General features: G+C 38.2%; 1 protein-coding gene and 1 long non-coding RNA gene across 2 annotated transcripts; one reads left to right on the forward strand and one right to left on the reverse strand.

The window, feature by feature from the left end:
• Nucleotides 1-265: 265 nt before the first annotated feature.
• Nucleotides 266-6,752, forward strand: LOC132861704 (uncharacterized). Its single transcript, XR_009649954.1, has 3 exons — nucleotides 266-459; nucleotides 4,819-5,041; nucleotides 5,735-6,752. It is a non-coding gene; the product is annotated as an uncharacterized LOC132861704 (long non-coding RNA).
• Nucleotides 2,239-24,855, reverse strand: doc2a (double C2-like domains, alpha). The gene is made up of 11 exons (XM_060893271.1): nucleotides 24,773-24,855; nucleotides 19,709-20,034; nucleotides 18,715-18,794; nucleotides 18,355-18,429; nucleotides 17,776-17,885; nucleotides 14,366-14,492; nucleotides 14,166-14,225; nucleotides 4,807-4,991; nucleotides 4,044-4,125; nucleotides 3,515-3,611; nucleotides 2,239-3,247 (listed from the first exon to the last, which is right to left on the reverse strand). The coding sequence occupies exons 2-11, from the start codon at nucleotides 20,028-20,030 to the stop codon at nucleotides 3,111-3,113; spliced, it is 1,275 nt and encodes a 424-aa protein (XP_060749254.1). The 5' UTR covers nucleotides 20,031-20,034; nucleotides 24,773-24,855; the 3' UTR covers nucleotides 2,239-3,110.
• Between the last annotated feature and the right edge of the window lie 1,547 nt (nucleotides 24,856-26,402).

The raw sequence follows: 26,402 nt of genomic DNA on the forward strand, positions 1-26,402 counted from the left end.
TCAGTGCAAGCACAAAATAGAAGTAATATAATCAATAATCACGTCTGTGTTCCTCACAGTAGCGAAGCTCTACGCAAGATGGATTAGCACAGTAACAAAGCAAAAATGATATAAGCATGTGTGTATGTACAAATTCTTATCAATTTCTTATCTACAATCTATTGTTTATATTCCAATGGAGTTTCCCTGCCTACTTGAGATCCTTATTCATTATACTTTTGGCTAAGAGTTCAGGAAGTGCTTTATATTATTGTATTATATGAGATAAATCTCCACCTTTAAACACTGAACTAAGTTTAACAGAATCAAATCCAACACTACATTACATAGCTAATGCTTAGTTACTAATTTAAGTTTACTAACATAAACTCTGCTAACATTTTCATTCTTCTTGTTTAGTTGGAAAGTGTGTTTGGACCTTCTGGTGCCTCTTGCTTCACCAGTACACCAGCACAGATGGTAAGCATAGACCTATTTATATGACGTGAATGATAACTAATATCTAATTGAGCCCACTGAAAATACTTAAATACAGAGCTACTGTTGTGGCACCATCTGGAACCCACTGCTTCAGTACAGTGATTTAGTGTCAGACATGTTGGCAGCAGTAACAGGTCTCTCTGGTTTGGCCAAGACTCGTTCACTATCTCACTCTCTCACACCACTGATAATTGGTACAGATGTGGTGTGGCTAATAAATATTGTTGTATGTGGTGTGTATAATGTGGCTAATAAACATGTATTCTCAAGTTTATTTTCTCTTTAGATCAGGTAATATTACCTAGTGTTAAAGAACATTTCATTAAACATTTTTTAAACATATATATCAAGATATGCTTTTTAGCAAGGTAGAAAACAAATGGAATCAATCGAGGCCTTAGTGTACTTCAGTGAACCTCTGGGCTATATCACCAACTGTAGATCCATTTCCCAGTAGAGCCATCCTTGATTTGATGAACAGATCTCAGAAAATCCTGAGGAATCATTATCATCACATTCCTGGCAGTTGTGGCACAGTTCCAGTGTAACCAAATTCAAACAACCTCTTTTAGAAAGACTGAGGTTTTGTTAGCATGGTGCATTTCTGGGTACGGATGACAGCTTTTGCAATACAAATTTTTTATGCAAACTGTGCTGTGTTTCAGACTACACTACCGGTGTGAAAGCCTCTAAGTGTTCCATGCTTTATTCAAGCTTTATTCATCCACATTCGAACAGCTGGTAACCAGGTCACTCAAGTAACTCAAAATACCTGCAAGATGAAGGGTGGGTCAAGTGATATGCCAGATGGACAACAGGCTAGAACTCTTAAGAGTGTTTTGCAGGTCCCTCTTAATATGTATATGTAAAACCTGAATGTTTCTCCATTGGAAAGGTCCTAAAACAACCCATAACATGCATTTATTTTTATTTGCATTCTGACAAGCATTTTTAGAGATAAATTTGAATGTTATATGCACTAGGTGGCAGTGCTGTAGAATATATTCAGAGATAAAAGAGAAAGGTAACCTCAACCTAGCACATCACATGTATATTTTTTGATGTGTGAAGACAATCAGAACAGAAGCTAAATCAGACCAGATTATTTGCGTTGCCTTTTTCTTTACTTGGTTAGAATAAGTTAGATCCAGTTTATTGCATGCTGCTGTACTGCAGGTGCCCACATGGATTCCAGCATGGTTTGATGATTTCCTGCATTGATTCAATTAACAAGTTCATTATCAGGTTTGGAAGGTGGTTGATGCAGGAAATCTCCAAACTGTGCAATGACTCAAATTCTCCTGTGCTGGATTTTATGGATTTTATGACCCATTATACACAGTATGATAGTGGACTAATGTTGTGGCAACTAGATTTTAAGTGTTTCTTCATTTTAAAAAGAAGCATCTGATGTGCAGAAGAAGCATGAATGATTTTTAATAATCTATCCTAATCTCATTGATTTCATTGTATGAAGTTTTGAATCATGAAGAGTTTTGATAGAACAGCTTAGCTTAAAATAGCTAAATAGAAACACTGACGGAAACTGTAACTGAATCAGTTGATATTCTTTAGAGATGCAGAGAAATAAAGCACAGCCTTATAGCAATGCATTCATTTGTATTTTCAAATTGTACATAAACACTTCATACAAATGTAGTAATCACAAATCCTCAAAAGTACAACATTCAATAAATACCCAAATTGCACAGTAATATAAACTCACACTCACACCTTTGGGCATGCAAACCAGAACAATGCACACCACACATAAACAAATCAATCCAAATCTTTAGAAATGATTCGATGTGAATATCAGAGCATGTCTGGAAAAAAATCCATATAAATTACATTAGCAAATGGGACTTCAAAATTACAAGAATTACAGCCCTGGAAAAACATCATTGGGGCATGCTTTATAATGCTGTAAACATTTCCTCATGCTACAAAACAGATGGTTGGTTGTGTTTATATGAGGGTGCCAATATTTACAAGGGATCTGAAAGAAGGAAGGCTAATTTAGGACTAGATACCACTCCAGTTTTTTTTTTTGGTCTGTGAGTAACAGTCCTGATGTCAATTTGATACATTCATTGTCCAAAAATATTAGTGAGAAATGTTATCCTTCTCAGTGTAAATTGAGAAGATATTAATTTTACTACAGGCACCTTGTTTGTATCCCTACATGCTGTTAATGTAGTGCATGTCTGTCCTGGGCACATGTTATCAAAGTGTTGACTGTAAAATAAATTTTTTTCTATAACCAATTAGAAGGATATGCTACATGGGATTCAGAGAGGGTTAGATATTTGCTTTTTTGTTGCTATAAAAATGTGTATAAAACATGCAGCAAGGATAAGGAGAGACTGATAGGTAAGGTCCAGCAAGTAACATGGAATCAAAAGGCAACTGACTTGACAGTCCATCCCTCAAACTCTCCTGATAACGAGCAAGGTGTGTTCAAGTAATACAGTATTTGTGCCGGTCATAATATCAATCATGCATTGACTATGTATATGATGAACACATACAGCATATAGTGCACAAAGTCTGAAGTGTTCGAATGCACTCTGTGTTCATCTAGAACTCCATGCAGCATTAGGTTATCACTGACGTTTCCTGTGAGATCCTCACTCATGGCAAGAGCTCTGAGGAAGTTCATTGGTCAGGACGTGCCATCGCTCCACCCTCTGTCCTTTATTCCTCAGACAGTCCATCCAATGGCGTAGAGCATCTCCCTGCGAGTGACAGCTCAGACACACTCCACCTGCCAGCACATAGAGTGATTTTTATTAGTGTTGTATGCGCACGGTTTGTCGCCATGTGCCTTTAGTCACGACAGATATCAAGGCAATTCCTCATTTGAAATGGATGTTCTTATTTGCAGTAATGAAAGCTTGCTGTGTTATAATCACATGGGGAGGAAAAACACAGCAGGAAACGGTGTGATTTCAGGATTAACATCTGAATAACCAGCACACCGGAGTGTATTAGCCGATCAATACCATATTCAACAGACTGTCTTTGTTCTCACCTATAAAATCATTGGACCGACCCAGGTCATAGTCCCATACAGTGACTTCCAACGTCTTACTGACCAGTTCTGTGAGAGAGATCTCATAAAAGAACTCCTGCAGGGAAAAAGGAAAAAAGGAAAAAAGATGAAATACTAGTGTAAACAATACGGTCAGAATTTGGTGGCAGCATGCTGTGGAATCTGTGTTTTCCAGTAGCCTTTGGTATCACTGAGCTCCCTCGTATAGGCCTGCAGCCTCTGCTCACTTGACAAGATCACAAATGAAAGCTGAGAGTACTAGCTCCACATTACACAATGAAGAAGTCTAGTGTTTGGGTCTACTGCAAGAGTAGAAAAGTGCCACTCAGTCTGCCTGATGATCCTCAACGCCCACACACATACATACACACACACCAGGCAGAGAAATGGCAGACGAGTCTAGATTGTCATTAACACATTAAAACTTTTATTCTTGTGAAGGAGATACATGCCCACATGCACATGCATACACATAAATAATCTGCAACGGATAGCATAAGGTCGGTACCTCGTTAAATTCTGGGTTAAGGGTCTTTTTAATCACCGCTGTTTTATGTTTTGATTTCTTTTGAACATCAGGCTTCAGGTATCTGTAGCAGTGAAAAAAGAGGATGACAAAGATAAACATAGATACAACCAAGTCAGAGAGAAATAGAAGGACATCACTAACACACACATCACTAACACACACACATAGGCACACAAATATCGATTGAAGCACACATAGCTATTTGTTTTTCTGCTTTTCCGGCTGTGTCCCACTGGCTTCCATAAAAATTTGATTTGCTTTATTCACTGCTGTTAACTCTCACTCCCTTCCCCCCAAACAACACAGGCACATACACACATTCTTACCATCCCTGTCACGATCAAAGGCAAGTTTCTTGTGTGTGTGTGTGTGTGTGTGTGTGTGTGTACATGTGTGTTGGAAGAAAGACAGAGATAAAATGACATGGACATGTGTGGGTGGGAGGTTTGTTGATTCTCTTGCTATTTTGCCCGAGGATGGTATATTTATTTTAAAACATGATGTGGGAGAGCAATGGAACGATTAGAAATATATAAAGAAAACATGCCTAGATGAGCGACACAAGCAATTAAGATTCTATTTTCTCTAAAGACTGCTTTTAATTGTGCATTATAATCTTTTGACCTGATTTAAAGTACCTGAGCTGAGATGTTTTCTTGCTGCTCAGTAAAATGGATTACAGATAACATTGAATCATCTACCCACACCGGACATGTCTTGCACCAACACACTGTCCTCTCACGTTTTGACGTAGGGATCGGAGAAGCCATTGACATCCATGGCGGCGAGGTGAGCACAGCGTTGTACACCGACATACAGACCTCCCTTTCGGGCCTCTCCATCTCCCTCTACAGACGGAGGCAGGAACTGGAGCGACAGTAGCAGACGGCCTCTTTCCTCCAGACTGTGCAGCTGCTCGTGCTCCCACTGCAGAAAAAGTCAAAGGAGAAGGAAAGTAGAAAGAATCCACTTCAGAGGTAAGAAAGATGAATGTTGAAACACAGTGAAAAAATAAAAGGGCACCGGTTAATCACCTGTGCCAGTAGCGACGCAGCAGGTACCTTAGAATAATTAGCTATGAAATAGAATCCTGACCCAGCAAGGACACCCTCCCATGGAGCAAATTAATATATGAAATTAATCATGAATTAATATTATTTTCAAAATTCATGCAACTTTTCCAGCTATATAGCCTTCGAAACCAGAGGTGACTGATAATGAGCTCTATAAGAAATTAAATAATTTGGTGTAATAGACCCAGGGTAGTGGGGCATGGTGGCTTATTGGTTAGCACTTTTGCCTCACACCTCCAGGGTTGGGAGAACAATCCCCTTTGCCTTGTCTACGCGGAGTCTCCCTGTGCTTCATGGGCTTCCTCCAGTAAGACATGTTTTAGACATATATAAATTGTGCAAGTGTGTGTGCGATATTGTGCCTGTTGACAATCCATCCAGGGTGACCCTGGTCTTCTGCCCCAAGTCCCAAGGGATAGGATCCAGGTTCCCTTTGACACTGTGTAGGATAAGCAGTATAGTAAACTAAACAGTATGGATGGATTGATGCAATAGACCTGCAGTCCTAAGTGCATTTATAGAATTACAGCTCAGTCATGAGATATCTCTATATCAGATCTGTTCATATATAGATTCATTTGTATATTACACCGACAGGACCAATATGATCTGGTAATAATAAAAAGGATGATGAAGAAGAAGAAGATGAGGAAAAAGAAGAAGAAGTAGATGAGGAAGAAGAAGAAGAAGATGAATAAACCGGCTAATACAATGTAAAAAGAACACAAAAATGTCAAATGTAATAAAAATCAGAATCTGGAAGAAGAAAGAGAATAATATAAATTATAAACAAGCAAAGAGTTCAGCTATAAATTAATAAAACAGTTTACCATGTATTTTAGTACAGAAAGCAGACTGATTCTAATTTTAAATGACAATATGCTATTGCGAATGAGATGCCGTAAACATCATCTAGAGAAATAAAGATGGCATCTCATTTTATACAAGTCTTTGTACAAGTATTGCAGGATATTGAAGTATTTGACCGAGTTATTGCTCATCTTCCTGTTCAACACAGCAGTCTAATGGCTTATCCATCTTCAGACACACACTGATAGCTGTAACCTTATCCACCTATCTGTCTACCACGTGTAATGTGAGAAGTCAGCAGGTGATGAATTGGTGTAATTCTTATTAGTTTTTTCTTATATGGACATACTGTATAGTGTAAAGTCAGTGGCTGAATGCAAGAAGAAGAGGTTTGAGATCTGGAACGAGCTCTTTCAAGATCTAAATAAATAAAAAAAATGCAATCAAATTACTCAAGGTTTTAAATTACATTAAGTACGGTTTCAAGCACTGCATTTCAATAATGGTCCAGTAAAGTATAAATACCCCAGAAATAACAGTAGCAAAGTACACTAACTAGAGATGTGATGAGCCCTGAAAGTTAACAGCAATATTTAATTCCGATTATTTCCATCACAATGTTTTTGTTTTCCACGAAAACTGGATACAGGTACAGTGGAGTTCGGATTCATTTTCTCTAGAAGAGCCTAATAAATGTAGTGGGAATAAATGTCTTATTCAAGTGTTTGATGGACTGAAGAGTTAAAGTTTGCGTGCTTCATGTTAAACTACTGCAAAGTTCGACTTAATCATTAAAACCTGTTGTGGGAGCTGCACTTCTTTTCAGAAAAGCGCTCTCAGTGTTTATTATAAATGCAAATAGATTTAAGGTGCTGCAAACCTATTACACTGGTGAGGTGAGAGATATTGAATACCGTATAATACTGTTCAATCATTTTTCAGACTGAAGGTATATTTACTCTTTCTGATAAAGATGGCAGTTGATACTGTGGTCCTTGATTAGGATCCTTGAGAAATATGATTTCTTATTTAATCTTAATTTAATCGTCACTCTTCTAGGCCGCAGTTAGTTCTGTATGTCTCTAAATCCTTTCTGATTAGATACAACGACAGTAGTGTTTCTCCAGTCAACCTTGCATTTGTGATACAGTTTTAGTTTTCAGTTCTGCATCAGTGCTATGCAATCTGATAAATTCATTGGCATTATCTGAAGAGAATGTGCGTAAACAGTATTCATAAAGAACATAGCAGTCAGCCTTGAGATAGCGGCAGATGCTTGTCCTTCTTACAGGCTTAGTAAGAAGAGATGATAGCAAAGAAGGGTACAAAAGCTGTCAAATGTTATAAGATGTTACATAAGATGTTAGTTTCCCATGATTAAATCTCTTATATGAAGGGCTGAAGTTAAAAGGAATTAAGCAGCATTAATGCCTAATACACACTGATCCACTCAACAGGGAAATTCAACTCAAATCTTTCCACACACACCAGCCCTGCCATATATATAAGTAATAAATTTTACTAAAAGCATCAAACCAATACTGTGTGAGAAATAGGAAATTGAAGGTATTATCTTCAATAAGCTGACCAGCAGCCACAGATTTATTGGATACGGCTCCTACATTCAGCACAGCACTAAAACAAGCTTCAGAACGTTAATATTCTTAACATAACAAAATCTACAGATCACCAGTCTAAAGAGATACCCTAAAGTCAGGATTCAAGGGAAGAGAACTTAATGAAAACCCCGTAGATGTTACTGTGGCTGAAATCTGGGCTATTTATTCAGAATGCTTTCAATCTATATTACACTTTGGAAAATATATTTTGTGAAAAAATCCAAACAATTTTTTTAAACGATCTGTATTATGTCGCTAAATTGCAGTGTCTTGTCTGCCTACCTGCAAAGATCACGTAGGGTATCATGCTGTAATCAAAGACCACATGGAGTTGGCATCTCCTATTAATGGGGGTTTTTATGTATGCTGCATTATGTAGAATTATATTGGATAGCAGCTGCATGATTCTACATATGATTCAGTTTACATGCTTTACAAGATCTGAAGAATTGGTCTTAATTGTCTGACCTGTTGATCTTAATATGGATGTCTCTGGAATATTGGCACTTTACCTGAAATTAAACAGCCTTAAATATTTTCTCTTCGCTGTTAACAATTTCATTGAGGCTACAAACATCTAAATTCACCATTTAACACTGTCACATCAGTTAAATTGAATTTAATAGATTGTTGATTTGAATGTAGATCTGACCATTGGTTCCTGTAATTTAGAACACTCTAATGCTTTTATACAAATAGCGCACAACACACACACACACACACACACACACACACACACACACACACAGTCACTAAAGCTTGACCAAGCTCTATTCAGAAGCCCATCTGTACATAGAGTTTAAAACCTTTGTGTTCTCCTTAATTAGCCCTGCGTTTGAGAGGGACTGATCCAACAAACGAAAGGGGGAGGGGATGGGAGGAAGTAGAGATAGCTGACTGATCCAGCATAGTAAGGGGATTTCTAACACACATTTCCAGCCCTGCCATTTCTGTTTGCAATGATTTTAACAATAGAGCTTTCTTTTGAAGGAAGTCAGTGGCACAGCTGTCGATAGAGAAAACTGGGAGTAAAAGACACGGCTTGGCAAGGTTTATCTTGAGGCTGTCTTTTTCACCCTGTTCCTGTCTTGTTTTTTTGGCATTGCTTTAAAAATCTGTCATCGGCTCTGTGCACACAAGGTCCACAGAGAGGGACAAACAGATATAAACAGAGAAAGAGGGGTAGACAGACATGCAGGTAGAGAGCATCAGGCAGAGAGACAGAAAGAGAGAGAGACAGAGAGGTAAACATAGACAGAGAGAGGGAAAGACACAGAGACAGAGAGGGAGGGAGAGAGAGAGAGATAGTGACAGAGACAGAGCTGGAGAATGAATAATTCTAACATCCCCCACAACACACTGGTTCTCTCTGACTTGTTGAATCTCATTATTTCATGATTTCAGTCATTTTGTCACACAATGATTTGTTTAATTATAGACAGCAGGTCTTCACAGACAATATAGTTGATGTTGACTTCACCGATCAGTCACCCATAACATCCACTGCAGCCCAACATCCCTGATAGACCTTTCAGGTGTGTGTGTGTGTGTGTGTGTGTGTGTGTGTGTGTGTGTGTGTGTGTGTGTGTGTGTGTGTGTGGGAAATGGTCTCTGCCAGACCTGTCTAGAAGCTTCGTTAAAGTTACAGACTGGGGACAGACACAAATAGCCAAGCAAATAATGAGAGACAGAGACACCATATCATGCACATCTTTTATATAAATAAAAAACAAATATCACACAGACACACAGCCGAGAGACAGTTCAAAACATTCTGATGATGAATGGTAGAATAAAATAATTTTTAATGTATAATATAAAATTTTGGCATTTTATAGTTGACGTAACACTGGGCAATTTAAGTATATTTTTTACAGACCGCTACACACAATTAAAGGATTGTTGGTCATGTTTGATTTCTGACAGTTGGCTCAGAAATGAAGCTGCTCAACTAATGCAGCTAACAGAGCATTGTTAATAAGCTACATAATCAAATTCATTCATTCTTCTTCAGTATCATCTTTATCCTGCACATGTCACCTGGTCTAGGAGCAGGATTCCATTGCACACAAGGCACAATGCACTCACACACTGACACACTCATATACACATCAACCTACTGGCATGTTTTTCAGAGGTGAAAGGCAACCGGAGAACCCAGCAGACACCCACAGACAGTGAAAACATGGCAACAGACAATGACCTGAACTCAAGCTCAAAATGAATTCATCTCCACACAGTCACCCAAATCATGAGTGAACCCAGAAGCTGTGAGTTGGTAATATTACCACTGAGTATTTAGGTTTATGCTACAATCACACACACACAGACCTAGCAACTTGAGACCATTTTATTATCAATGAAAGCTGGCAGCCTTCACCAACATGAACGACAGTTGGTGACAAAATGTGCGCGTATCCAGTGACACAACAAAGTTAAGAAAAGTTGAACTTTTCAACTTTAGATATACACTATACACTACATTTTATACACAAATTCAAATCTCCCTTTTTTTAGTAGCAAGAAATCTGATTTCGAACACCACCCACTGATAAACGTTATTACCGTGGCAACCCGTAGTAAGTACTGGTAAGCACCTACTGGTGACTATTGATGGCTTACACAAATAAAATCACTGTATGTGGGAATATAGCTTCAATCTCTTACTGAAGTAAGAACGATTGTACTCATCTAAACCTAATCATGTGTTTTTTGTCATCATGAGAAAAATTATTTACAACTTACGTTATCTTGAGATCCTAAGTATAAAAAAATTGCTTTTCTGGACTTTTATAAATTTCGGCTCAACAAACTGATTAATAGTTGGGAAAGCTCCCTTTGTTAGCCTGTTCTTTGTCTTTCCACATATTCAATCCAATTTACATTTACAACATTTGGTAGATGCCCTTATACAGAGCAACTTAGAGTTATCTCATTTTACACAATGGAGCAACTGAAGGTTAATGGCCTTGTTCAAATGCCCAGCAGTGGCAGCTTGGTGGTGCTGGGATTCCAACTCACCACCTTCTGTTCAATAGTTTAGCACTGAACTACCACTCGCCTTGTATTCAAGATGGGCTGCCTCCACAATGCTAAAGTTTTGAGCTACACAGTGACAGTTTCTTTACATTTATAGATTAAATTATGTTAAATCTTAATCCACATTAAGATTTGGCAACCATGGCATCTTTTTGCCATTATTGAAAAACTGAATGTGTTTTGAGGCAAATAATTACAGAAAATGTTTTAAGGGAGATATAAGTCTGTACTTATCAATTTCATTATCCTTATATATAGTATTCAAAACTAAAGAGGCAACCATCTGATCACAAAGCTTGTGATTTGCTTGCTAATCACCTAAAGGAAAAGTCAAGAAATCTTTTATCCCACTCATTTTTTCATTATTTCACAGCACGGTTCATGAAGTATTTATAACAAGAAGAACTGCATATGGGTGTGATGTTCAGGTGGCCACATATAGTCAATCTTTAAACTTTTACTGAATCATCATATTCATTTTTGAATCTGACATTTTTTGTTTTGTGTCGTTACCATGGCATATGACTAAATGTTTCACTAAGTGTCTCATTAGATGTATCCAGATATATTTTGACTTTTTGCACAAGACTAATGACCTTCAATTCGCTAATGATAATGAGGAGGTGTAACGAGCTGGTAAACAGGTGTGAGGAAACACACACACACACACACACACACACACACGCAGTGCGTAAGAGAGAGAGTGAGAGAGAGAGAGAGAGAGAGACATATCTTTCATATTCAGATGTATGTGATTAGTACACAGATGGCACAGGATCAGTCATCGGTCCCTATCAGAGCATGTATCAGAAGCCAAATCAAGATTTTTAAATAAATACCAACACAGCTCAGTTATAATCTTCTCCTGTGGGCATGTGAAACATCCTCCTACTGCTGCCTCGCCTCCAAGTCTGCTCTCCTCTTCGTTTTCTGTATTTACTGACAAGTTTGCTGTCTCTAATTACTTAACTCTGCCAATTTTCTCTGCCATTCTCTGTCTCCTCTTTTACAAACTCATTCCACCTCTCACTCGGTGTCACTCTCACTCTCACTCTCTCACACTTTCTTTATCATCAGAGTTGTTTCTGCCTGCAATCCAACACCCATTCTCTCTCTCTCTCTCTCTCTCTCTCTCTCTCTCTCTCTCTCTCTCTCTCTCTCAGTTCCCATTCACCTGTTCTGGGGTTGTGCAGCAGTAGATAAGGTGACACAAACAGTAATGTTATAAAGTAAAACCACTACACTGCAAAAAAACATTTACTCTCAAGTATGAAAGAAATAGCGGGTAGTGAAAACATTTTACTTTTCATAACTGAAATTATTTTCATAAATTGATGGGAAATCTATATGTTCTTTTGACCACTTTTAAGAAAATTAACTTAAATACTGTGATAATATTCTGATAAAAATCGTCCTCTGTCTGACTCTCAGTCTGAGAAGACAGCCAGTCCTGTTTTTTTTTTTTTTTATCTCATCGTGTCCTCTGATCCCTCTGTGGTTTTTGATGTTGTTGTCATTCTTTCCATCTGCTGTAATTTCAAATCTTTGAGCAAGGGCATGAGGGGTTTCTCTTATCAGCAGTGTTTTTCATTACATGAGAGACACAGAAACAAGGAAATTATGTTAGATATCACTCCTTCTTTTACTCCCATTCTGCTGTGTCTCTGTTCCTAATCCTGATGTGCTCTAAGGAACAATCCTGGGACTTGCCCTTTATTTTGGGATTTTTGTGCCATCCCCTTATCATCATCATCATCATCATCATCATCATCATCATCATCATCATTATCCTAGTCTGGCAGTGGATGTTATATCGCTTTCATCAAGCAGCCTACCTCATTGATTTACAAGCTGTGTAGTTAAAATAAAGAAAATGGAAGCAGTTAAAAATTCTTTTTAACTGCATTCTCTCGGTTCACATTAAAGCTCGTGGGAGAGAGAGAGCTCAAATTTCCTTCAGAGCTGGAAGGTAATAGACCAACCCAGAAAATTGTTTCATAAGTGCTCATGTTTCCTGTGGAGACAAGACAGTGGGATGAAAGAATGACACATTGTCCTGCAAGGTAAGCATTCATTTACCTTACAGCAGCTATGAGTAGTCATTCCCTCACCAACCTCTATATTTATCTCTAGTGCAGAGCCAAAGAAGGTCAAAAATGGAATGTTTTGTTTTGGGGTGCCCTATGTTCAGGATGTCACACTCCACAGTGTTGGTAAATGGTTCATATATTCGTAGAAAAGTTCCAAATAATCAAAAATGATTTTATTTTCACACAAATGTTTATATCTTCAAATAGTGATATCAAACCCATTTTTGCTTGCTGGAATGTCCCAAGTGCTCTCACTCACTCTCACTCACTCATTTTCTACCGCTTATCCGAACTACCTCGGGTCACGGGGAGCCTGTGCCTATCTCAGGCGTCATCAGGCATCAAGGCAGGATACACCCTGGACAGAGTGCCAACCCATCACAGGGCACACACACACTCTCATTCACTCACACACTAGGGACAATTTTCCAGAGATGGAAATCAACCTACCTTGCATGTCTTTGGACCGGGGGAGGAAACCGGAGTACCCGGAGGAAACCCCCGAGGCACGGGGAGAACATGCAAACTCCACACACACAAGGTGGAGGCGGGAATCAAACCCCGACCCTGGAGGTGTGAGGCGAACGTGCTAACCACTAAGCCACCGTGCCCCCCCCGTCCCAAGTGCTTGTTCATAAAAATCTAAAATTTGAAGGCGTTATCTTCCTGACTCATTTTTATATCAGACTTGTGGTGATAAAATAATTAATTTGTTTATACTGATTGAAAATAGTAAGTCTATATGAATGTCAGTGTGCCAGTGAAAAGGGTTAATAAGACAAACAGTACAGTTTTTTGCGTTACTGAGAAACCAGAAAATACAAACTCCTCTGTCATGAAGATTTTCCCATGTTAGTAATTTAAGTTAATTGTTCTGAATCATGTTGGATCGAATCATTTTGGTGCTGAATCTAATCGAATTGGATCGATAATAAACTGAAGTATATTGCATAACTTGTTTGTCTGTTCAGTTTGTATTGCACATCATATACTACATCTTGAGATTATTGTACTAGCGAGTTGTTTTGTCTGAAACAGGAAGATTCACATCCCCTAATATTTCTCTTAACAGCATTATGTATAGTGAGGCTTTTAATCACCCAGTTCACTGAATTGTCTTGAAATTGCTATTTTGCATTTGACGCAATGCGTTTGACTTCCAAAGTAGTTTAGGAAATAGGGTAATGAGAAATGGATTTTATTCTTCTGATCACATATTAAAGTGTACACAGAGTTTTTATTCTAAGTGCTAATTCATTTTGATCCCAATGTGAACAAACTGTAGAGCGATGATGAATGCATTAAATGTGCAGGCAATAATTGGTTTATTTAAGCCTGAGATGTATTCAAGCTCTGAAATGTCAATGCTGGAAACAGATGGATTTAATGATAGTGTGAGAGAGAGAGAGAGAGAGAGAGAGAGAGAGAGAGAGAGAGAGAGAATGGGAAAAAGGGAGAGAGCTTGAGTACCTCTCTGAGATAACAGGAGATCCCTCGCAATGCTGCTCCCATTGCTGTTGGAGAGGGAAGCTGAAAGAAAGGTAGAAGGAGGTTAGAGTTTTGAAACACTCCTTGAAATGCTTATCACACTTTTTCCAGGAGTTGTTTCAAAGTGCCTGAACTGTGTATGTGACCGTGTGTGTGTGTTTGTGTGTGTGTGCTGTGCTTACAGGGGGTGGATGCTCTAAGCAGGTGTAGAAGCGTTTTGTCTGGTCTGGTTTCACACGCCTCAGAGCCACCCGCGACTCACCAATAAATTCGTTATGAGTCAGCTTGTCTTCATCACATACTGATAACCTGAGAAAGATTATGGGAGAGACAAAATACCAGAGGAAGTCAGGAGAAGAAAGATAGAACATGTATGACTCTTAACGAAAGAAGCGGTAGGCAGAGCTTATTTTTATGTAAACGAAGTTGGCAAACGGTAGAGAAGTGAAAGATTAGCAGAACAGAGAGAGTCAAAAATGAGGTCTGAGGGAATTGCTCCTGACAGAAATGTATATTTATGACTGGGATTAGAATGAGATTCGCAGCATTGGCAGCTTTTTTATTTAAAATCCTGCACCCGTGCACTCGCACCTCACGTTCAAAGCAGCATGTGCAAGAGTGGAGCTCAGCTCTTTAGTGTCAGAGATAAACAGCAATAAACGTCTTTGCTTTTGCTCTTTTCTATCTTTCACACTATCCTTTTTAAAAAAGGAAACAGGAACATGAAAAAGGCCAAAATAGAAAACTTTCCCAGGATTCCAGACACAGATGTGAGAGTAAACCTGGGTCTATTGTAAAGTAGAGTTTATTAAAATTGGGAGAGGTTACGGAACCATCCTACTGACTCACTTTCAGTAAGGTGCAACATGAACATAACTTCTGGTGTTCATGTTGAAAAAATCATCGAAAACACATCTGTGTAGCAGTGTAAAGGGAATGAAGGATCCCAAAAAAACTTTTAAATCCAATTCCAGCTCACCATCGAGGGGTTTAACAGGTGACCCGTGGTTGTTTCTAAACTTGTTGAAACACCTTGTTTATGAGAGAAGGCAGATGAGAATATCCAGACTAGTGAAAGGTGACAAGAAATCTACAGTAATTCAAATAACCAATTTAATTATACAGGATAATCCAGTAAATGCTGTATCTATAATCCCCATTTGGAAGTTAAACAATATTTTGAAAGTCTTTTTTTAAGGAATGAATATTTCTGCATTTTAATGAAAACAATATTTACAATCCTGAGCAATCTCATTTATTAGTTCATAAATGAATTCTAGTGAGTAGTTTATCCTGCTGGGTTTTGTGTTATATCTGAAAGGCAGGGCTGTCTGAAAGGGTGGACAAAAAGGGCGGCGGCACACTGACTATGCATCAGCTAAAATTATGTGTGAGATGCAAATTGATGTTAAGATAAAATTACACACAATAAATACAAAAGAGCTAGTGAGAACTATTAATGAAATGTTTTTTTAACAGATAATTTTTTAGATCATTGTCATTTATAGATCAAACTCTAATGTAACTCAGAGTGCACTTTGCCAGACGGCATATGAAACAATGATGAGCCTGCTGCTTTCCCTTCAGCTGAGGGGAACTACGATGAGCGGCGAGGGACAAGTGTGTATGTTAAATGAAGGGGGGAATATTTTTTTAATATTTCATATAGCAGCTATAACAGAAACTATGGCAGCGTGTATGTGCGAAAATTGTGCTACTAATAATAATAGATAATAGAGAACGAGTTGCTGTTAGAAAACAACAACAGCAATCACATTCTGCTTTGCAGTGTATAAATCATATTTTATTTATATTTGCTATTTCAATTGTATTTAATGACTTAAACCTACCTACTATTACATTTTCTAGAAATAAGAAGAAATATTTGTCCAGTCAAGGTTATTGAATCCTGCTCATGTACAAACCTAAATAGATTTAAATGTGTGCAATATTTGTCTTCCTTTAACAATTTGGTCACAAGATATTCCCAACTACTGGTAATTCCCAACTTATCTGTCATTGCTACTCACAGCTCAAAACTGAAGAGCATTAGGTGACGCTATCACTTTCACTTATCACTATCACAGGACAGAACAAGCCTTCAATTATTGCCACACACACATTACAGCACAGCAGAATTTGTTTCATTGCACATCCCAGCTTTTTTGGAGGTCAGAGCACAGGAGTTTTTTTGCTGGGTCAGAGTACAGGGGCAGCTGTGATACAAAAACCCTAGATCAGAGAGGGTTAAAGGCCTTGATCATGGAACCAACAGTTTAGCAGTACTGGAACTTGAAACCCAACCTTTTGAACCAACAACCCAGAGCCACTTAACCACTTGAGCCACCACTACCCCGTTTTCACCTCTGCCCCCTTTTCTTCTAAACGTAACAGTGTGCCAAAAATAACTATCTGCCTTCTTACACATACATGAGCTCACAGGTTCTCATGAATTGTATCGAATAGTGTCATTGCGATTAATAGATTGTGAGAAGAAAAAGAGAGAGTATTAACATCAATCCAACCCATACAAGATGGCAAACTTTGCTCTTGGCCCTATTTGAACTTGACATGATCTCCCAGACACGGGTCAGTGTATTACTGTTATAGCACTCAGGAGCCTGCTCCTGTTACTTTTCACAATTACAACAAAATTTATTTATTACTCATTTATTACGTATCACTTCTAACACTTATAACTTATTACAGTGTGCAGTTCTGCAAGAGCAAGGTGCAGAGAATTTAAGCCTGTATTCTAAGGTAGTATCCGTGCTTACTCTGTGGCCTTGCCAAGCAATAGACTATGTCTTTATTGTAATCTGTATAAATGCCTCTAATTCTGAGCAGAAGCTTGAGCACAGCAGGCATACTGCAGGTCAGTAATAGAGCACACTTCTATGCCTTACTCTCTAACTGTGCAGGACTCTTAGGGAATCAGACAGGTAGTCAACATTGAAATGCTTCTTAAATATTGAAATTCCTTAAAAACACCTTGTGCTCCACATATCACTTGTGCTGTGTAATTTTTAGGCTATTATAGATTTCTTTTAGTCTTGTGTTTTTCATGTCAAGACATTTATGACTGCCAAATATTGGTTTATTTGAGCTATAGGTTCTAACCCTTAACAGTTCCTTCTTCATAAAGGTTTACACTCATGCGTAAAATAAGATTGAGAATTTGTTTGTCTTGTGCTCTGATGCTTTAAAAGCACAGGAAATAGTACTGTTTTATATATATAGCAAATTGTGTCTACATTGTCACAAGCAGACTACAGAAAAACTGTTTCTTCTGAGATTTAAGCGGCAGACACATGCACAAACACAGACACCTACCCTAAACACTGAGAAGTGCACAAAGACTGAAATATTGCTGCGACAGAGATGTGCCCAGGGAAAGTTGTGTGGGCGACTGGCATACAAGTATTCATGGCAGAAAAGACAGACCCTGAAGGATTTTTAGACTTGGGATTTTTGACTTCAATTAGCTGCTCAATTCATAAACCCACACACACCTACATTCCACATATGTGCACACACACACACACACACACACACACACACACACACATACACACACACAAAGAAACACTACCTCAGGGTCTTTCTGTGCATGTCTTCTTCAGTGATTCCAATGTAAGTTAGAGTCTCATTCCAGACAGGATTTAGAGAATTCCGTACAGTTTTGGTTTTCAACTTATTCGCCTGATGAGAGACAGTGAAAAGTCAAATTTACAAATACAATGACTAAAAATACATTTGAATGGAAAAAAGAGAAAGAAACTTAATTGGATGTTTTCTACATGAACAAAGAACTAAAAAATAATAAATATTAAATGTGACTGTATTCAGGCCAATAATCCCAAAATAATAATAATAATAATAATAATAATAATAATAATAATAATAATAATAATAATAAACTTTCAGACAAAATGTTAGCTATACAAGTTTTTAGCAAATGTTTAAATGAAAAACCAATTAAAAAATATTAATAACAATATTCACTATTAAAATGAATATCTGTGAATTTTTTCTTCTTAGTGTTGTGTAAAGGGCACACAATGTTTTGTACTCTGGCATGTATGGAGAAAAACTACATAAAAAGCTTATGTATAATGAATATGATTGAATGAACGATTCAGTGCCTGTTCTGTGCTTTCCATTGACCCACCTTACTCGCTCCAGGCAGGAGATGAATTTTAACATATGGATCTGCTAAACCATTGAAATCCATAGGCTTCAAACCCTAGACAAAGAGAGGATGAGATTTATAGATTCTCACTGGCATGTTCTAGCAAAAGTGACTAAAATGGTTATGAATGTTTTTAATAATAAGTATATCTAAGCTTGTGTCAAACATAGATGAGCAATAAAAATCTTAAATGCAGACTGACATATTGGATTTGAACTAGTTCTGCAAGATTATTAGGACATCTCTTATGATGTAGCTTAATCTACAAAAAAAGATGAAAATAATAATAATAATAATAATAATAATTATAATAATAATAATAGTGGGAAAAGTACAGACCTTGGCTCTGAGGATGGTGCAGTGAAGGGAGCTGGTTGCTCTCTCATACCACAGTTCAAACTCTAATGTCCCAAGAGCCGCTATACCGTAATGGAAAAATGATCATATTATCATGCACACAGATGGATTAAACTATTCACAGTGCAATTTGTCAAGCTACAACAATCAGCTTTATGTACCTCTGAATTAACATGCTCATCAGTCATCCACTTTTATTCTAATAAATACCAAGGCCATAAGAGGCAAAGCCAACATTCTGTTTTCAAAAATAAAACAATTTATATGTTTACTAGACATGGGAGTATATTTCTAATATAATAAGAAACATTTCATAAGAATCACATTTGGGATTTTAAAATGCATTTTTTTACCTATCATGTTTATATACATACAGTGGAAATAGCATGTGTGTAATATTTATGCAATTAATTTAGTGTTAATTAAAATGCAATGTTACACTGTATTTATGTAAGATGGTTTTACTGGATCTTGATGAATGTGTGTAACAAATGTGCGTGAAATACCCAATGCAACCCAAATAGCATCACACATGCACCTACATACAGTCCAGTTATGTATGGATCTGGTTTCTATGATTATGACTCATAGTGTGCAGCCACCCATGAAACATAACAGATATAACAGAATGCAGTAACACACACTGCAACACACTGTATCAGCTCTCATATCTGTTAAAAAAGGATATAAAAAGTCAAACCAACGTGGGTGAAAAATCATTGATGTTGTCCTGTATGCTTTTACTCTAAGCATCTCAGCTTACTGCACTTAGAGGATATTTTCTACTAAACCAGTCCAATGTGGTCATTCCTTGACTTCGTCGCATTACAGCACTAGCATAAGCAATACTCTTACATTGACTGAGTAATGCTGGATTTTTGTACTTATTTCTTTTTTCATCGTTGCAATGTATGAGGTTACAGTAAGTGTTTGAGATAACTAGAACTAGGAGTGGATGGATAGGATGTGAGCTTACTGCAGTCATCACTGTCAGAGGTGTTGATGTCCACTGATGTGTCCACACTACTGGACAATGACAGTGTTCCACCACCACCCCTGGCCCCGGCCTGCAGAGGGGAGAGGAGTGTGCTGCTGCTCCCAGCTCCAGAAGCCCCAAGCCCAGGACTGAGGTTCACCGGAGAGGCAGTAGGGTGTGGGGAGATCGGCTCTCCAGTCGGGGACAGTCGAGGAAAGTAGGCAGAGATCTGTCTGATTGGTCGGATCGGGCCCGGGCAGACGTCAATGGCCATGTGTTCCTGGATGGAGATGGTGAGTTTCTTTCCTTTACGCACCGTCATAGAGCTTATTGGGTAAAACAGACAGAAAAATGAGAAAAGATTTACTTCCCATATTCCCATATTCACCTACAATAAATTTAATACTAATACTAATAGTATCTCTCCTACTAATACTACTGCTACTACTGTAGCTGTTATTAGCAATGCCACTGCTGGGCCCCTGAGCAAAGCTCTGGATAAGGGTGTCTGCTAAATGCCAGAAATGTAAATGTAAATGTAATACCTCTACCTCTATTACTATTAGTAATACTTCTACTAGTTCTACTACTACAACTGCTAGTAATACTTCTTCTACAACTGCTGCTGTTACTACTATTGCTGATACTGATAATAATAATAATAATAATGATGATGTAGCAGCTTCCTCATACTGAAGCCATTTTCTTGTCTAAATTTTTTTTTCTTAAAATACAGAACCTTTACTGTGCTATTATTGAGGCAAGTTGTGTATTTATTATGTGCCACCTTCAAAACATGAGAAATCACTAAATAATTAGTTGTTTGGCCTGCCTTGTCCAAAATGCCACCATGTGTCAGTACCTTATTGCCATAACTCGCATTTCAGTTGAAAATCTTCAACCTGTTCTACAAACCGGGACGTGAGCTGCACACCAAAGCAGACGGCCAATAGCTCAGTAATTAAGGTTTGCTCAGGCTAATCTTTTTGTTTTGTACCTTCAGTGCAACCAGAGAAAATGGATCAGCGCTGAACGTATTTTGAGCTATTGCTTATGGCAGTTAGCGAGCCAGAAATGGGAAGAATAAGGCATGAATATCGAGTGGAAACGTATTCTTAGACACAGAAAGTGAGAGAAAGAGAAGGGGAGGATTAGATTTTATATTGCCACAAATATATCTTATTATTTCTAGCAAGGCAAGTACAGGGAAAAAGTGAGTCTCACTGGGGGATTTATCCAGAATTTAAAATCTTACTTTAGGGAGGGGAGAAAAGAACCGAAGACTTTATTTTATTAGCTGTTTCTGTCACAGTATCCAGAAAAGGTTTGATTTACAGGCAAGATAACAGAGAAGTGGAAAAGTGGAAAAATAACAGCTTACTAGGATGACTGGCATAGCAAATACTGCTTTCTAACAAGCAAATAGAAATCTGTAAACAGTTGGGAGGTGAAAAGGAATGAAAAAAGAAATGAATGAAGCTTGTTTAACACTGCACACTTCCTCACATACAGTTGAGCCATTGTGAGCCAGATTAAACCCAACTAGCCCTAGGTACACACACACACACACACACAAACACACACATGCACACGCACACACATGTACGCTGTCAATCCGTCCTGTCTGTCAATTTGACAGGTGTCACATCTGGTGGCTGTGACATACAGCTCATCATTAGAGCAAAAAAGAGTTAGTAGCGGATCTGCACCAACACAGCTAATGAGATCATGACACATGCATGCTAACAAAATTAACAATTAGCACAGTATTGTTATGTTGTTACATGTCAGGTCTCAAAAGGTTTCCCCAGCACTATATCACTACGCAGTGAAATTTTTTGTAATGTAATCTTTAACACTATAGCTTTTTCACTTTCAGTGTTTTTTGGGGCTTTTTTTTACGATAATGGACTGTAATGGAATGGAACAAAAATGCAAATCCTTGTCAATCCTATTATTTAGACATTTGTTACAAATTCTGAGTGCATTTTTGGAAATGTAGCTGTCATACTGTATTATATTGTAATGTTTTTCCGTGCTGCTGTGTTGATCTTGATTGACAGTATGATGATTTCTCAAGAGAACAAAATAAATTTAATTATTATGAATAGGGGGTTTTTAAAACTGGGATATTTACAAGTTAGAAATTAAACCATTTCAGATTAAAAGAGCGGTTTGTAATATCTACAGCATGTTTCTGCCTCCGAGGCAAATCAACAGCTGCAGTGAATATATTGACATACTGTATATATATATGTCTTACATATCTCCTTAACTACACTCTTTTTTTAATCCTCTATCCTTCATTAAAACTAGGTTTACATCAAGTATAACATTTTATAGTATACGTGCAAAACTCTTGGGGGCATTGGGGCAAAGACTCTTTTATTTCTGGGCCATAAAAATATAAAGAGAAGCCTGATTTAACAAAAAAGAAGAAGAGGTAAAAAACAGATCCATTGAATGGGAATATTGAGATTCACATTTTCTCTGAGGAAGTTCTAGATGGAAAACTCTGAAGATTGCAAACTGCATCTTTAAATCTCAATTACAAAACTTTACTTTATAGAACTGCTGCATTCTCAAATCTGAAAGTGTTGATGAATTTTTGGTGATTCGTTTACGCAGGGCAATATTGTGGACAGTTCACATAATCCAAGTCACATAATCTAGTTCACAGAATCCAAGTTTTAGGAGATATCCAAGTTAATTGAATATTTATTAAAGGAGTCTTAACATTATGACTTAACATTACAGTGTTAGAATTATGTTACACTTTTCCTTCATGGGATGTGTTGATGGAAGCGGACTTTCCAGTTTCTCAGTATACATAACAAGATGTTTTTGTTGCTGTTTTTTATTGTTTTACGACCACAAATTATCATCTTATAAAACATTTCAGAAGGAAAAATAATCCTGCCTTGGATTATTTTCCTCTAAAACCCTGTTTGTTGTATTCTTGGCTTATGTACCAAAATCAAAGATGTTACCTAAATACATGATATACATGACAATATTAGAAAAGAAGGTAATATATATCATTGGATGTACATTTCAGAAATTTCTCTCAGTACAACAGTTTGTGAAAGCTAAGGCTCTTAAACCTCCAGAAAAGCTTAGAAGATCTTCTAAGAGCGTACACAGTAGAAGGTGCATTGCAGCCACAGTGTTAGTGTCTAGTTTCACTTTAATAATCAGCAACTGACCTATTATCACTGACAGCACACATACACGCGCACTCACAAACACACACACTCACTTGCGCATGCACACACGCACACGTTGCGGCCAAGTGTGCTAGCGTGTGTGAACTGACTGCAGTAACCCTTATGCCGTTTGAGATTGGAGCTGTCAGCACCACTGCTCTCTAGCTGCTAGCTCTGTCAAATCAGTGTGTGTGTATCTGTGTGTGTTCTATGTGTGTGTCTGTGTTTGTCTGTGGGGGGGTGTGGGGTTGCTAATTGAATGAGTGTCAGTGTAGCTGCGAGTGGATCACAGCAAGTGGTGAAATAGGACGTTGGAGGGTTATTGTTGAGCATGAGAGTGAGAGAAATGGACAAAGAAAAAAGTGTGTGTGTGTGTGTGTGTGTGTGTGTGTGTGTGTGTGTGTTAGAGAGAGAGAGAGAGAGAGAGAGAGAGAGAGAGAGAGAGAGAGAGAGAGAGAGACAGTAGGTGGTCAGCAGTGTTCATTATGGTGGTTGGCAGTGCAGGGGAATCTAGCTGTATTAGGAAGCTCTCCAAATGCCTGTGTGGTTTGAGAAGCATGCCTTAGCTTGCCAAAACTTGCAGAAAAAAGGTTAAGAATCACATCCATCTTAGCCTTGATCACTAGCAAATACAGAATCCTGAAATGCACTGACACTGCAATGGAATCCAGAGAAGATCTAATGGCTCAATCTATAATTTTCATTTCATCTAGTGATTCAGATAAAGTCTGATTACATCTTTTTAAATCAGTCCTGCTGTCCAACACATTCAAATCTGGATAAAGCACCTGTTGGAATTTGTGCCATTCAAAATGGTTAATAAGTATTGCAGAAATGGCTAATGGTAAATACATGGTGTGAGCTTTTCAGACACTTCTGAAGTAATCATCTCTATCGATATACCAGTTCATTTCTTACTGATGGATTAGTGATCCTGCGAGATCCAGGATCAAGATCCTTTCCTGTGCTTATGTTACCTATCCTGAGACCTATCATGTCATCTTTTCTCTATGATTTGCCTATAATATTGATTGTCCAGATCATATGCGCTCTTTTTTTTTAGATCTTTACAGCCTCCCCATTTCTTCTAGATGTGTCTTCTTGATGTCTTGCCATTCTGCTTTAAAATATCACTTTTCTTTTTCATTCATTCTAACACTCTCATTTTTGTACAATTCCCCTATGATACTCTGTCATCTTTCTTCCTGTCAGACTTACTTCTCTTTATCTATTGCAAACGGCTCACTTGGCTCTGATGAAAAGCAGAGAGCCAGCAACAGGGAGAGAAAAAAGAGCAAGAGGGAGTGAGATGCACTAAAGTGTAGCAGAAACTCATTTCAGTGGAAGCTACAGATTGCAGCACAGGCTTGGATTAGCAGAATACCAGAATCATAAATGCACATTAACTACTCAATATGAAGAGCTCACAAGAAGCATACTGAAAAACAATATGTGAATAACTGAAAACAATACTGAGTTTGAAGGCTTAAAAGAAATAGGGTTGTAAAGTGAAGGGTAAAACAGGGAGTCAGGAAGAGAGAGAAGGTTAACACCATGCATGCATTTGTACATTAATACTTAACATGTGTACGCTACAAGGAGGACGAGGCAGTTATGCATATAAAGAGAGCATCTACAGGAAAAGTCAATTAAAAGAAGACCATAAAGCTAACAAGGAGTTAATATTCATGACGTCTCTAATTAGAGGTAAATGGAAGTCAGAGGAAGACAATAAAAGAAAAACAAAGAGAGGAGATGATGGAAGAATGATGGAGCGAGTGAAAACATACACTTTATGAAAAGACAAGTGCAGGAAGTTTTTAGAGAAAGGACTAATTAAAGGAATTCCTTCTCTTACCTCCGATTGCGTGAGTATGAAAGAGTCCCTCATAAACAAGTGGATTCCAAGTCTTACAGGTCTGCACTAACAGGTGGTGTGAGAGAATGAGAAAGAGAGCCTGTGGGACATCGAGAGAGAGAAACGAGAAGGAGGAGTGGAGAGGAGGGGAGGGGAGAGGAGAGGAGAGACAGCGATGGAGAGAGTGCAGAAGAGGCAGAGATGGAGATGCGTGAGTTTTAATCAGACAATAAATGATCTATGTAACTGTCAGAAGAGGTAAAACAGCAGGTAAGGAGAGGATGTGTATTAGTGGAAGAGGATGATGGATGATGAGAGAAGAACAAAGAGCGACTGTAAGAAGTTCAGTTGGACAAGTCTGTATTTCATGAAAGGGAGAATTTCATTTCTGCGCTTTTGCTACTAATTCCTAGTCCCCTGTACACTTATCTTCTGCTTTCCTCCCTTATATTTTCCCCTCCGCTACGTCCACACCTTCCCTCGCTCTTTTCCTGGGCACTTTAATTCAATGGCAATATTCCAATATTCTTTTGGAGTGCGTGCATTCATCTGTTGTGTCAACCTCAGTGAATATCTTTGTGCAAATTAAGATTCCTTACAGCTTCCCGCTGCCTCTGCTTACGATTGAGTTATAACTGCACGTGTGAGTGAGTGTGAGTGTTTATGAGATTTAACCCTTGTCCAGAAAACGTGCAGCAGCATAACATGTAAGACTTTATACTGTGCCACATAAACACATGCCAGCAGCAGCATCTGTCTTTCTCTCTATATAATTTGCTCTAATGATGCCTAATGATACACGCGTGAAGACACGGATTCAGGATAATCTGTTTCTAAAGCCCTCCTCAGTTTTGGCTTTCTATCGTTCCTCCTCGTTTTCTATATGTCATTCCTTTCTCTCTCTTTCTGTGGTCAGTGACATGGTGGTAATTGACTCCCCCCAGAGTGAACGCTCTCTCTGATGGAGTTTGCAACATGTCTCATTTATCTGTCCCTGTCCTCTTGTCTCCACTTTGCAATGTCACTTCTCTGTTCTGCCAGTTTTCCTCCTGAAGGATTGTTATCTCTTATTTCTCAGTCATGGTTGACTCGCTGTGTGGACACTCATGCTCTTGTCCAACATTTCCTTCTCTCTTTCATCTCCTTGTCTTCTTGTCATCTTGCATCTCATGTGGCCTCCCAGTGGAATATATTGGCTATTTATTAAAAGTCATGCACCACCTTATCATGTCAAATCAGCTCACTGAACAGATGTAATGAAAGTAAACAATGATATCCCTCCGTCCTGAAGGCTAAATAAACCCCAGCTCGGGGTGTCATATCCAGTGTCCTCTGAACTGCTTGGCAAATCAAGCAGCAGCATGATACGGATCAGAGCTGTGCTACCAATCAGCTGGGGTGTTAACTGCATCACATTAATTAGCATTTGTTCATTTAGCACACTCTGGATGCATGTCAAAAAGGTCATGCGTATCTCCAGACCCTTGAGATGCAGAGACATTTGATTGAAGAGGAGATGCGAGTGTGTATTTCTCTACTCTGTGTATCAGTCTTCTTTGCTATTGACCAAGCTGAATTGAGCTTTTATTGCGCCTTAAATACTTCATAGCACACTGCGGATATTGCATAG

The sequence above is a fragment of the Tachysurus vachellii genome, chromosome 18, assembly GCF_030014155.1.
Source record: "Tachysurus vachellii isolate PV-2020 chromosome 18, HZAU_Pvac_v1, whole genome shotgun sequence".
NCBI lineage: Eukaryota > Metazoa > Chordata > Actinopteri > Siluriformes > Bagridae > Tachysurus > Tachysurus vachellii.

Bases quoted from the DNA above. Each gene is read 5' to 3' on its own strand.
- doc2a (XM_060893271.1), bottom strand. From the start codon at position 20,030: ATGACGGTGCGTAAAGGAAAGAAACTCACCATCTCCATCCAGGAACAC. The intron at 14,226-14,365 runs GTAAGCACAGCA...CCTTTCTTTCAG, and splicing joins GCTTAGAGCATCCACCCCCT to CTTCCCTCTCCAACAGCAAT. The intron at 3,248-3,514 runs GTGAGAACAAAG...ATGTGCTGGCAG, and splicing joins TCGGTCCAATGATTTTATAG to GTGGAGTGTGTCTGAGCTGT.